The 13037-nt window shown below is 46.3% G+C and overlaps 1 protein-coding gene across 12 annotated transcripts in view; it reads left to right on the forward strand.

Annotated features, from left to right (window-relative positions):
* The window catches only part of HK1 (hexokinase 1), a 133741-nt gene that overhangs the window by 75195 nt on the left and 45509 nt on the right, over nt 1-13037 (forward strand). For all 12 annotated transcript variants that reach the window (XM_016918466.4, XM_063780714.1, XM_054659667.2 and 9 more), the window contains one exon: nt 244-406. In XM_016918466.4, coding sequence (XP_016773955.1) covers nt 244-406 — 163 coding nt within the window. The remainder of the gene's footprint in view (nt 1-243; nt 407-13037) is intronic.

The following is a 13037-nucleotide window of genomic DNA, read 5'->3' on the forward strand; positions in this document are numbered from 1 at the left end:
GAGGGTTGGAAAGGATCTTAGGGATATCGGGTTCATTTTACAGGCCAGGAACTAGGGCTCAGAGCATTTGCAAGCCTGTTCTGGGTGACATGGTTGACAGCAGTTGAATGACCTTCTGCCATGCAATGTGCCAGCGTGCGTGTTCCTGTGCCTGTGGGAGCTGGCTATCTTGGCGGGTGGGTGCCTCACCTTGCCCTGTCCTCCCCCTCGACCTCACTCTCCTTCCTTCTCATCCCCCTCCAGATTGACAAGTATCTCTATGCCATGCGGCTCTCCGATGAAACTCTCATAGATATCATGACTCGCTTCAGGAAGGAGATGAAGAATGGCCTCTCCCGGGATTTTAATCCAACAGCCACAGTCAAGATGTTGCCAACATTCGTAAGGTCCATTCCTGATGGCTCTGGTAAGTCTGTCACCCAGAGATTGAACCCTGAGGGCTAAATGTTCTGTGAAATCTTCCTTCTAACTTCATTTGTTCATACATTTGCTCATTCATTCATTCACCATTCCATCAATCTGCTCTCCCATCCATCCATCCATCCATCCATCCATCCGCTGATCCATCTGCTGATCCATCCATCCATCCATCCATCCGCTGATCCATCCATCCAATATGTGTCTACTGAGACCTTATGCCAGTCACTGGGGATACCATGGTTGGGCAAGGCTGACCTGCTGTCATTGACTTTACTGTCTAGTGGTTTGTGATACTTTAGAAAGTGTAGTGTTTATGGGTCTCGCAGATACTGTGTGGGTTGCTCTTATGTCTTCAGAACATGAAGAACTCCAGAACAAATGAGGGGTTCATTTTAGGGAAATCTCTCCATCAGGGAATCAAAGCTTCCCTCTCTTCTTATCCCAGATAATAGCAATCCTAATAGACAGGTGGGTCTCAGACTTAAAGGCAGAGATTCCAGACCCCCTTTGGACAGATTTCACAGACGCAGAATTGAGGCAGCCCCCAAAATAAAGAAATACAGAGAGGGGAGGTAGAATTGAAAGAAAAATTGTATCCTTTCACTCTGCATCCTGTGGCTCATACCCTGCAGTGGGGCGTTGGGGGAGGGCCCCCTGAGGATTGTCTGTTTCTCCTCCCCAGAGGAGTGGCATCAGCCCCTGCACCTGGCTGAGCGGAGACTGAGAGGTCGCAGTCTGGCCTGCTCAGTGGAAGCTGTTCTTCCCGGCAGACCTGCAGTTACTAGTTTGTGGAGGTGAATGCTGTGCTTGCTCCAGCGTGGCGCCCTCACAGGAATCCCCTGTTAGCTGTGTTCTGTGCTCTAGGGTGGGGCTCACCTGCTGTAGGCAGCAGAGGGAGGGAGAGCAGGAGGAAGTCAGGTTTCCCTTGGGGTTGTGAGTACACGACCAGTGAGTACAGCTTTCACACACCCCTGCGATTTCTTCCCTGCTCTCGAGGCTCTTATTTAAAGGAGTGATTTGGGGCATCTTGTATGCAGCCTGCAAAATGGACGCCAGGAAACTGCAGCTGTTGCAACTGATGTTCTTGAAAGATGGGCAAGTGGGAGTAGACTGGTTGCAGCAGGAAAAGACCTCTGCTCTCTGCCTGCAGTCATCCTGAATGAGATTTGGACGCTGATAAAGAGGCCGTGTGCTGTTCACTGTGGCCATGGGTGGGGTCTACTTCATGCTCACATATTAGCATGTATATCTCTGATGTAAGCCTACTCCACCTCCACCCTTTTGTTTAGGTGTTGATTACTAGCACCTACTTCTAGCTTTTTAAGAACTACTGAAGAGATTCTGGCCATCAGAGTGAATAGACTGTGGTCTACCCTGGGTGTGTTCTCTTGTCTCTGCCTGGAGAAGAAAGAACTTTATATATAGTTCACTCTTGCTTTTTCCCAGCCATGGATGTCACCTATAGCCAGGAGCACTGGAACCTTTCCAGGATGAGGAGAGCTATGTAGCAGAGGCATGGCTCTGACTGCTTCCAGCTGAGAGAAGAGGAAGGAGGGGGGAGGGGAGGGGGTATGGGCAGCGCCCAGGAGAGCACCTGCTTTGGCTTTGCTTGGGAGAGCTCAGAAGGCTACCTGATCCCTGCGAGGCACCTGGCCCTGTGTGACTGGCTCAGGGCAGACACAGGGGAGGAGACACTTTGCCTCCTACCCACTGGGTCCTGCTCTCAAGCCAGCTGTGTCCCAGGGACCTATGTCAGCAGGGGTGCTCTCCCTCTCCTTCACAAACCGTTTCCAGGATTGAGAGTCTCAAGGTGTGATCCAAGTGCAGTAGAAATCCAGCCATTTGCCATATTGGCTACTCCTCCAAACAAGGCTTAGAACTCATACTCATTTGTGAAATGTATTCTTCACCCCCTTTTAGAGATTCATAGAAACGGCACCCCCCATCCAAATATTTATGGGTGGGTTCAGTTCATGTGCCCCAGAGCCCACACTTCGCTTGGAATGGTCCCTACAGCCCCGCAAAGACATTGCTGTTGATGCTAAGGACTTGGATACCCAACCCCCAGTCCACTTCCTGCCCCTTCGTGTTGTGCCGGGCTTCTGTCTTCACCTCCCCCTGCCTCTTGGCGCCTTTATCATCCAAGAATCAGGAGATCCCTGCGGTAATCAGAATCTGGGTCTCTTAATAGTAAATCCATAGTGCTGTTCCCTTTTTGAAATGTTAATCACTGCTTCAACTGTAGTAATTAGTGACAGAATTAGTGGTAATCCCAAACCACGGAGGGATAAATTGGCGCTCACCATGGTGGAGAAATGCCTAAGTGGTGATGTGATTTCCAAGGCAAAGGAAGGAAACAAGCCTTTCCTTTCTTGCTGACCTTGACCCTGGTCGACTAGACACAGAGTTTTGGAACTCAACTGACTTTCCAGAAGCATTTCTGAAAACATATCTGATACATACATTCTGATACCTATCAGCCCATTTTTAATTAGTTTCTTTCTTTTTTGGTCATTTTTTTTTTTTTTAATGGGCAGTGAGGTTTTTGTTTTTGATATTTTGTAGAGATAGGGTTTTGCCATGTTGCCCAGACTGGTCTCGAACTCCTAGGCTCAGGCGATCCTCCCACCTCCCAAAGTGCTGGGATTACAGGCGTGAGCCACCACACCTGGCCTGTTTTTATTTTTATTTTTTAGTTGTTCTTCAGTAATCTGTATATCATTAAAAAAACCCCAAAAACCTAAAGTGGCTTTTCGCTGCTGCATATCATTTTTGAGGTAGTGGATGAATGAATAATAAAGAAGGAAAATATTGAAGCCTTTTAACACTGGTGATTTGGCTAAATAGAATTCCCTCTTCAAAGCTACTGTAGGGAGCAAGGGAAAACATCCCCTTTGCCCTCTGAATGTTGGCTGAAAAATCAGCTCACAAAAGGCAGATTAATAGGAGAAAGTGCATACACATTTATTAACATGCATGTGGGAGAATCACAGACTGATTACTCAAGTATCCCGGTGGGGCCCAGATACTTACATTTCCTCTTTTCTTTTCCTTTTTTTTTTTGAGATGGAGTCTTGCTCTGTTGCCCAGGCTGGAGTGCAGTGGCACGATGGTTCAAGCGATCCTCCTGCCTCAGCACCCCCTACGTAGCTGGGATTATAGGCACCTGCCACCATGCCCAGCTAATTTTTGTATTTTTAGTAGAGACGGGGTTTTGCCATGTTGGCCAAGCTGGTCTCGAACTCCTGACCTCAGGTGATCCACCCGCCTCAGCCTCCCAAAGTGCTGGGATTACAAGTGTGAGCTACTGCACCCGGCCACACATTTCCTCTTTTCAGAGGGGAGGCAGGAGACAGGGAACAGTAAATGATTACTAGGGAGAATGAAGATATCAGGGAACAGAGATTAACCAGTACCGGTTCTCTTTGGAAATTGAATAGGAGACAGATTTTTTTTTTTTTTTTTTTTTAAGACAGAGTCTCGCTCTCTCACCCAGGTTGCAGTGCAGTGGCATGATCTCGGCTCACTGCAACCTCCGCCTCCCGGGTTCAAGCAATTCTCCGGCTTCAACTTCCTGAGTAGCTGGGATTACAAGTGCGCACCACCACGCTGGGCTAATTTTTGTATTTTTAGTAGAGACGAGGTTTCACCATGTTGGCCAGACTGGTCTCGAACTCCTGACCTTGTGATCTGCCCGCCTTGGCCCCTCAAAGTGCTGGGATTACAGGTGTGAGCCACCACGCCCGGTTTAGGAACAGACATCTTTAAAAAGGTCCATTCAGGTGTGGTCAGATTCTTCAGTCTTCTTTTCTGCAATAGATAATGAGATAACAGGGAGGGTAAGGATAAAGTTCTCCTTGGAGGGTCTGCGTGGTTTTTATGTAGATAGGAGAAAAGCATTTTCCAGCATCTGTTGATCTTTAAGGGCCTTTAGTTCAAAATACTCATTATACCAGGGAGCCATATTTTGGGGTGAAATATTTTGGGTTTCCCTCACTACCCAGTCTCTTGGGAATTGCTGTCCCTCTGTGCCCAGCCTCCCGCATTCACAAAGTGTCCCTTTTTTCTCCTTTTCTCATTTATCCCTAAGGATATTGTAAGCACTAATTAGAGTATAAGCTTTTGGAGGCTAAATAGGAATCGATATTTCTTGGTTTCCCATTCGCGAAGTGTCCCTTTTTTCTCCTTTTCTCATTTATCCCTAAGGTTATTGTAAGCACTAATTAGAGTGTAAGTTTTGGAGGCTAAATAGGAATCGATACTTCTTGGTTTAGGCTTCATTGTTCCCACACAGTCTTTACCCAAAAGAGAAGTTTTTACCCGAAGGAGAAGTAAAAAAAAAAAAAATTGCTAGAAGCTTGGATGTGCCATTATCTTTTTTCATGCAAAGCAGAGCCATTTACAGCTTGGTCACGGTTATTTTGGGGCCCTAAATATTCATACTACTGTTTTCCAGTCAATGAAAGGAAAATATTTACCTTCTCTTCTTGCAGCATTTGGGTGGTCTCAGTTTTCTTATATGGAAAGATAGTTGGGTTATCTCAAGTATTCTCTCTATCTGTGAAACCTCCCGAGTTGAAGGCGTGGAGTTCCCATCATGCAGCTGGATTGTAGATGGGCAGGAATGCCTGTGTATCTCATGTACAGAATTAATTCATTGAGGCTGGGCATGGTGGCTCATGCCTGTAATCCCAGCACTTTGGGAGGCCGAGGCAGGCGGATCACCTGAGGTCAGGAGTTGGAGACCGGCCTAGCCAATATGGTGAAACCCCGTCTCTACTAAAAATACAAAAATTAGCTGGGCATGGTGGCCGGTGCCTGTAATCCCAGCTACCTGGGAGGCTGAGGCACGAGAATCACTTGAACCTGGGAGGCAGAGTTGCAGTGAGCTGAGATCACGCCACTGCACTCCAGCCTGGGCAACAGAAACTCTGTCTCAAAAAAAAAAAAAAGAAGAATCAATTCATTGAGCTGGACTCAGGCAGGCATTTCCTGCAGGCAGAGTTTTTGCTTGCCCTGTATTCCAGCACAGGCTGGTACTCGAGACACATCTGTCCTGTGTTTGTTTTCCATTATTTGCTGGTAATAATGGCTGTCATTAGAAAGTGGAGAATTGCCAGTAGCCCTTCGGATGTGTTGTTTAATGAGCTTTCTCTTGAGCGGTTCTCCCAGCTTCAGTGGAAATGGGAAATGTGAGGAAAGGTCACAAGCAGGAGGCCCCAGTAGCAGGAAGCAAGGTTTGAGACCAAAGATTGAAAGAGGAAGTTGGGAGGAAACCTATTACTGCAGAAAGAGGCTGAGCTTGTAGCCAAAGAGAAAAGGAAATAAAAATCTAGAACACTGAATCGGTCTCTGGGTTTGCCACTCTCAACCTGTGTGAGCTTGGAGAAGCCACTTAACTTCTGAGCCTCCATTTCCTCATGGGTAAAATGGCCATGGTAATCCCTGCCCCACCTGCCTCACCAGGCTATCATCAGGATCAAATGAGAGTCTTTGGAAACTGCAAACCACCGTGAGTTATGGTGCGTCATCGTCATCCTCATCAGTCTTATGATATAATAACTGGCTTTGGAAGAATTCCTTGGGAAAGTCTTTCCTAACCAATGGAGCCAGTCCAAGGACCGCACCCAGCAGGCCTGAATGTGTAAGCCGAGCCCCTGCAGGAAGGATGCAGAGTTTTTCAGGATTCGCTGGCATCTCTGTGATGTTACAGGGGAAGGAGGCAGAGAAAAGGGGCAAGCCAAGGCAGGCTGTCTCACCCCCAACCCCTGAGCTAGCCACACAAAATGTGGGTGAGACCGCAGGCTACAGCTCCAGTACCTCTGCAAGGGGGTGACTGGACACGACAGCTCTGAATCAGGGAGCCAACCCGAGGTAAAAGGGACTGATAGGTCTCTTTTGTTATGGAGGGCAAGTGGGTATTTGGGGGATTCATTTCCTGACAAAGAATATTGAACTAACTTGGAAACCTTCTGGTTGTAGCTGAAGGAAATCTGACTCAAATTTGTTTAAGAAAAAAAGAGAATTCTAGTTTCCTATAACTGGGAAGTCTCGCTGTGAGTTGACTTCTGTATCTAGGGATTCATCTGTCTCTTACTAGTTCAGTCAGCTCCTTTCCTGTGTGTTGGCTTCATTCATAGGCCATCTCTCCTCTTACAGTGGCGGGGACGGCCCCTGCAGCCCTAGGCTGACCCCTCCCCTTATAGCCAGCGATCTCTGTGCAAAGAGCAGGCCTTGCTCCCCATGGACCTGTGATGGTCTTGGAGAGGGCTGTGATTGGCTTACTTGGGTCATGTGCCCATCCTGAACCAATCACGATGGACAAGATGGGTGACTTGGGACGCCCGTGGATCCCATGCCTGGATTACGCATTGATACCCCTGTAGCTGGAGTGGGGATTCAGCCCCACTTCCAACCTCATAGGTGAAAAATGGGAGGGTAATTATCTAAAGAGATGCTGGACATCCAGGAAAGTTTATCAGTTATCTTGTTGTCCTTAACAGACATCATTCCTCAGTGTCTTTTGCTCAGCAGAGTATAGGACCAGCACTTTGGGAGGCCGAGGTGGGCGGATCACAAGGTCAAGAGATCGAGACCATCCTGGCCAAAATGGTGAAACTCCGTCTCTACTAAAAAATACAAAAATTAGTTGGGTGTGGTGGTGCACGCCTGTAGACCCAGCTACTTGGGAGGCTGAGGCAGGAGAATCGCTTGAACCCGGGAGTTGGAGGTTGCGGTGAACCAAGATTGCACCATTGCACTCCAGCCCGGGCAACAGTGTGAGACTCCATCTCAAAAAAAAAAAACAAACAAAAACATGAAATAAATAAATGTTTAGGTGAACATTAAAACAGCAAATTAATTAAGTAAAATATTAAAATAAAAAGTACCGATCATTTCATCTCAGTGTAGTATTTGCTTTTGTGCCCCTTTTCCCCCTATGCACAAGTGGTTTATAGTTGTTTATCAGACTGAGCTTTCACTGTCTTCATTAGAGAATGAAGCAAAATAAAACCAAAGCTGGCCGGGCGCGGTGGCTCACGCCTGTAATCCCAGCACTTTGGGAGGCCGAGGCAGGCGGATCACGAGGTCAGGAGATCGAGACCATCCTGGCTAACACAGTGAAACCCCGTCTCTACTAAAAAAAAAAAAAAAAAAAAATTAGCTGGGCGTGGTGGCGGGCGCCTGTAGTCCCAGCTACTTGGGAGGCTGAGGCAGGAGAATGATGTGAACCTGGGAGGTGGACCTTGCAGTGAGCCAAGATCACGCCACTGCACTCCAGCCTGGGCGACAGAGCGAGACTCCGTCTCAAAATTAAATAAATAAATAAATAAATAAATAAAACCAAAGCTAGGCCAGGCACGGTGGCTCACGCCTGTAATCCCAGCACTTTGGGAGGCCAGGGCAGTCGGATCATCTGAGGTCAGGAGTTTGAGACCAGCCTGGCCAAGGTGGTGAAACCTCGTCTCTACTAAAAATACAAAAAATGAGCTGGGCGTGGTGGTGGGCGGCTGTAATCCCAGCTACTGGGGAGGCTGAGGCAAGAGAATCGCTTGAACCCCGGAGGCGGAGGTTGCAGTGAGCCGAGATCGCGCCATTGCCGTCCAGCCTGGGCAACAAGAGTGAGACTCCGTCTCAAAAACAAAAACAAAAACAAAAACAAAAACAAAAACAAAAACAAAAAAAACAAAAAAACCCAAAGCTATAAGGAATCATGGAAGTTGAAGAGCCCCAGAAAAGAAGTGTAGCCATTCCTGATGTGCTGAAGTCTCTCTCTGGCCCCCGCTTTCCTTGGGGATCCTTGTCCCTGAATTCTGTCCAGGAGGCAGTTTTCATGGTTATACATTATGGCTTCGGATTCAAATGCTGACTTTGCCACTTACTGGTTGTGCGTTTGGGCAAGTTATCTAACCCCTCTTTACCTTTACTTGCTCATCTGTAGAATGGGCATCATGACAGTACTGACTTCATAGGGTTGTGAAGATTGAAAATAAAAGGATATGTATAAGCACTTAGTGATTGGTACAGAAAGACTCAGTGAATGTTAGCTGATGGATGGTCAAATAAAATGTTTCTGATATTCTAGTGACTCACCTGCGAGGAGCCACTTCATACTGAATTCAATTTTTTCAGTTATTTCAATTTTTTTTTTTTGAGACAGAGTCTTGCTCTGTTGCCCAGGCTGGAGTGCAGTGGCATGATCTCGGCTCACTACAACCTCCGCCTCCTGGGTTCAAGCGATTCTCCTGCCTCAGCCTCCTGAGTAGCTGGGATTACAGGCGCCTACCACTACACCCAGCTAATTTTTGTATTTTTAGTAGAGACAGGGTTTCTCCATGTTGGCCAGGCTGGTCTTGAACTCCTGACCTCAAGTGATCCACCCGCCTCAGCCTCCCAAAGTTCTGGGATTACAAGCATGAGCCACTGCGCCCGGCCGAATTCAATTTTTTAACCTAGTGGTGGTGTAAAGTACTGTTGGAGTTAGGACTCCAATGGGAGCCCAAAGAAAATTCTATATTGATTTGAACAATGCCACAAAGTCGGGGTCAGAATTTCCACCAAATCTATGACACCTGCTTCCCAGCATTCTCCCTTGTTCTCTCTCTTTCCTTTGGACCACAAATAATTTAAAACCAGTGGCTTCATGTGATATATACATATAATGGAATATAATCGGTTCATAAAAAGGAATGAGGTACTGATCCACGCTACAGCATGGATGAGCCTTGAAAACCTTATGCTGGGTGAAAGAAGCCAGACACAAAGGACCTAATATTATACGATTCCACTTACATGAAATGTCTGGAATAGGGGCATCTGTAGAGCAGAAAGTACATTAGTGGTTGCTGGGAGATAGGGAGGTTGGGAGGAAATGGTGAATGGTTGTTAATGGGTATGGAATTTCTTTTGGGATGATGAAAATTTTCTAAAATTAGATAGTGGTGATGGTTGCACAACTCTGTAAATATGCTGAAAACCACTGAATTTTTCACTTTAAAATGGGTAAAAATTGTATGCTATATTATTATATCTCAATAAAACTGTTATTAAAAAAACAACCAACCAATATGTGAAATAATAAGAAATATACATGTTGGTCTCTGCCGCTAGTCTCTAGCATTTAGCTTCTGAAACCCTTGTAATTTCTTGAGCAATACAGGTGCTAGGAGAATCTTTGATCCTGGTCCTGATGCAGAGCTCCTAAATCCCTTGGAATTTCTTGGGTGATAGGAGAGTCTCTTTTGTTCCTTGGTGGGACCCTGGATAGCCTCAGGATGGGGGGCTGGTTGCCAGGGGGAACCAACCATGTGATCAGAGGGTTGCTGTCAGCCCCAACCCCCATGCCGCCTCCAGGGAGGGAGAGAGCCTGAAAATAGAGCGAATAAACCAATGGTCGATGATTTAATCAATCGCAACTGTGTAATGGTGCTTCCACAAAAACCTAAAACAGGCCAGGTATGATGGCTCACGCCTGTAATCCCAGCATTTTGGGAGGCCCAGGTGGGTGGATCGCTTGAGCCTAAGAGTTTGAGACTAGCTTGGGCAACATGGTAAAACCCTGTCACTACACAAAATACAAAAAAAAGTTAGCCAGATGTGGTGGCACATGCCGGTAGTTCCAGCTACTCGGGAGGTTGAGGTGGGAGGATCGCTTGGGCTCTGGAGGTTGAGGCTGCAGTAAGCTGTGATCATGCAACTGCACTGCACTCCAGCCTGGGTGACAGAGTGTGACCCTGACTCAAAGAACAAACAAACAAAACCAAAAAAAAAAAAAAAAAAAAAGCAAAAACAAGAAAACCTAGAATGACTGAGTTCTGGTAGCTTCTGTCTAGCTAAACACATGGAGGTTCCTGGGTGGCACATCTGGAGGGGGCATAGAAACTCCTGCCCTTTCTCCCATGCCCCTCCCTGTGTATCTCTTCCATCCAGTTCTTCATCTGTATTTATTGTAATATCCTTTATAGTAAATATGTAAATGTAAGTGAAGTGTTTTTTCTGGGTCTGTGACTGCCGTAGCAAACTAATGCAACCCAAGGAGGGGGTTGTAGGAACCCCGATTTATAGTGATCAGCCAGAAGCACAGGCCACAACCTGTGCTTGTGACTGGTGTCTGAAGTTGGAGGGAGGGCAGCCTCGTGTGAACGAGCCCTCGACCTGTGGGATATGATGCTATCTCCAGGTAGCTAGTGAAATAATTGAATTGAATTAGAGAGCATGGAGCTGGTGTTCACTGGAGAATTCACTGCAGAATTACTTGCTTGGTGTGTAGGGAAAAACCCACATGCATCCAGGGTCACAGGTGTGTTCTGTGTTGTGGTGAGTAGAGAAAAGGAAAAACATACTCTGGTTTTTCCTCTGTGTGTGTCTCACATGATGGCGTAACTGCTTTGTGCTTAATAAACAGCAAGCAGGGGTGCTGTATTAGTCCGTTTTCATACTGTTAAAAAGAACTGCCTAAGACTGGGTAATTTATAAAGGAAAGAAGTTTAGTTGACTCACAGTTCAGCATGGCTGGGGAAGCCTCAGGAAACTTACAATCATGGTGGAAGGAGAAAAGGCATCTTCCTCACAAAGCGGCAGGAAGGAGAAGTGCTGAGCGAAGGGGGAAGAGCTCCTTATAAAACCATAAGGTCTCATGAGAACCCACTCACTATCGCGAGAACAGCATGGGGGGAACCACCTCCATGATTCAGTTACCTCCACCTGGTCTCTTTCTTGATATGTGGGCATTGTGGGGGTTACAACTCAAGATGAGATTTGGGTGGGGACACAAAGCCTAACCATATCAGGTGCCTTGAATGAATGAATGAATGGACCACCAGTCCCTGTGACCAGGCAGCTAATGAGCATTTGCTGAGCTGTCCTGGGTGCCAAGGACAGAGAATCCCAAGTTGTGGTCTTTCCCTCAAGGAACTTGAGAAAGAAGATAGGAACAGGCTGGGCGCAGTGGCTCACGCCTGTAATCCTAGCACTTTGGGAGGCCAAGGCAGGTGGATCACCTGCGGTCAGGAGTTTGAGACCAGCCTGACCAACATGGTGAAAACCCATCTCTACTACAAAATACAAAAATTAGCCAGGCATGATGGTGGGCACCTGTAATCCTAGGTACTCGGGAGGCTGAGGCAGGAGAATCACTTGAACCTGGGAGGCAGAGGTTGCAATGAGCCAAGATCACGCCATTGCACTCCAGCCTGGGCAACGGAGCAAGACTCCCTCTCAAAAAAAAAAAAAAAAAAGATAGGAACAGTGACATTCAATGTGAGAATTCCTTGGTTTGTTGTTTATTTCTTTATACCTTCATTAATTCCACAAGTATTTGCTCAGTTTTTACCTACATTCCAAACACCATTGTAAGTTCCAGAAATATAGCAATGTGTCAGGGCTTATAGCTTGGTAGAATCAAATACAAAGATAAGTCAGCTTTATTGTTAAAAACAGAAAGCAAACCTTATTTTGTGTTGAAAATTAAAAGCTCAAGGGACCCAGAATAACCAAAGCAATCATGAAAAAGAAGAACAAAGCTGAAGGAATTTCACTGCCAATTTCAAAATTTTCAGCAAAGCAACAGTAATCAAGACATGTGGTACTGGCATGAAGGTAGACATGTAGACTAATGGAACAGAATAGAGAGTTCAGAAATAAATGCATACAGGCTGAGTGTGGTGGCTCATGCCTGTAATCCTAGCACTCTGGGAGGCCGAGGCTGGTGGGTCACCTGAGGTCAAAAGTTTGAGACCAGTGTGGCCAACATGGTGAAACCCCGTCTCTACTAAAAATACAAAAAAATTAGCCAGTTGTGGTGGCACACGCCTGTAATCCTAGCTACTTGGGAGGCTGAGGCATGAGAATCGCCTGAACCCGGGAGGTGGAGGTTGCAGTGAGCCGAGATCATGCCACTGCATTCCAGCCTGGGTAGCATTCCAGCCTGGGTAACAGAGTGAGACTTCGTCTCAAAAAAAAAAAAATGCATACATTACGGTCAATTGACTTTTGACAAGAATGCTAGGACTATTCAATGAAGGAAAGAATAGTCTTTGCAGCAAATGGTGCTGGGACACTGGATATCCACATGCAAAAGAATGAAGTTTGACCTACACCTCATACCATGTATAAAATTAACTTGAAATGGATCAAATACCTAAATGTGGGAGCTAAAACTAATAAAACTCTTAGAACGAAATACAGGTTTGAATGTTTGTGACCTTGGATTTGGCAATAGAGTCTTAGCTACAACTCCAAAAGCACAAACAATAAAAGAAAGAACATAAAACTGGACTTCATCAAAATTTAAAACTTGGCCATGCTTGGTGGCTCATGCCTGTAATCCCAGCACTTTGGGAGGCCAAGCAAGAGGATCACTTGAGCGAAGGCATTTGAGACAGCCTGGGCAACATAGTGAGACCTTGTCTCTAAAAAAAATAAAAAATTAGCCAGGTGTGGTCGTATGCCTGTAGTTCCAGCTACTTGGGAGGCTGAGGCTGGAGGATTTCTTGAGTCCAGGAGGTCAACGGTGCAGTGAGCCATGATTGCACCATTGTACTCCAGCCTGGGCAACAGAGCAAGACCCTGTCTCAAACACAACAACAACAAACATAAAAATGTTTCTGCATCAAAGG

The sequence above is a fragment of the Pan troglodytes genome, chromosome 8, assembly GCF_028858775.2.
Source record: "Pan troglodytes isolate AG18354 chromosome 8, NHGRI_mPanTro3-v2.0_pri, whole genome shotgun sequence".
Classification (NCBI taxonomy): domain Eukaryota; kingdom Metazoa; phylum Chordata; class Mammalia; order Primates; family Hominidae; genus Pan; species Pan troglodytes.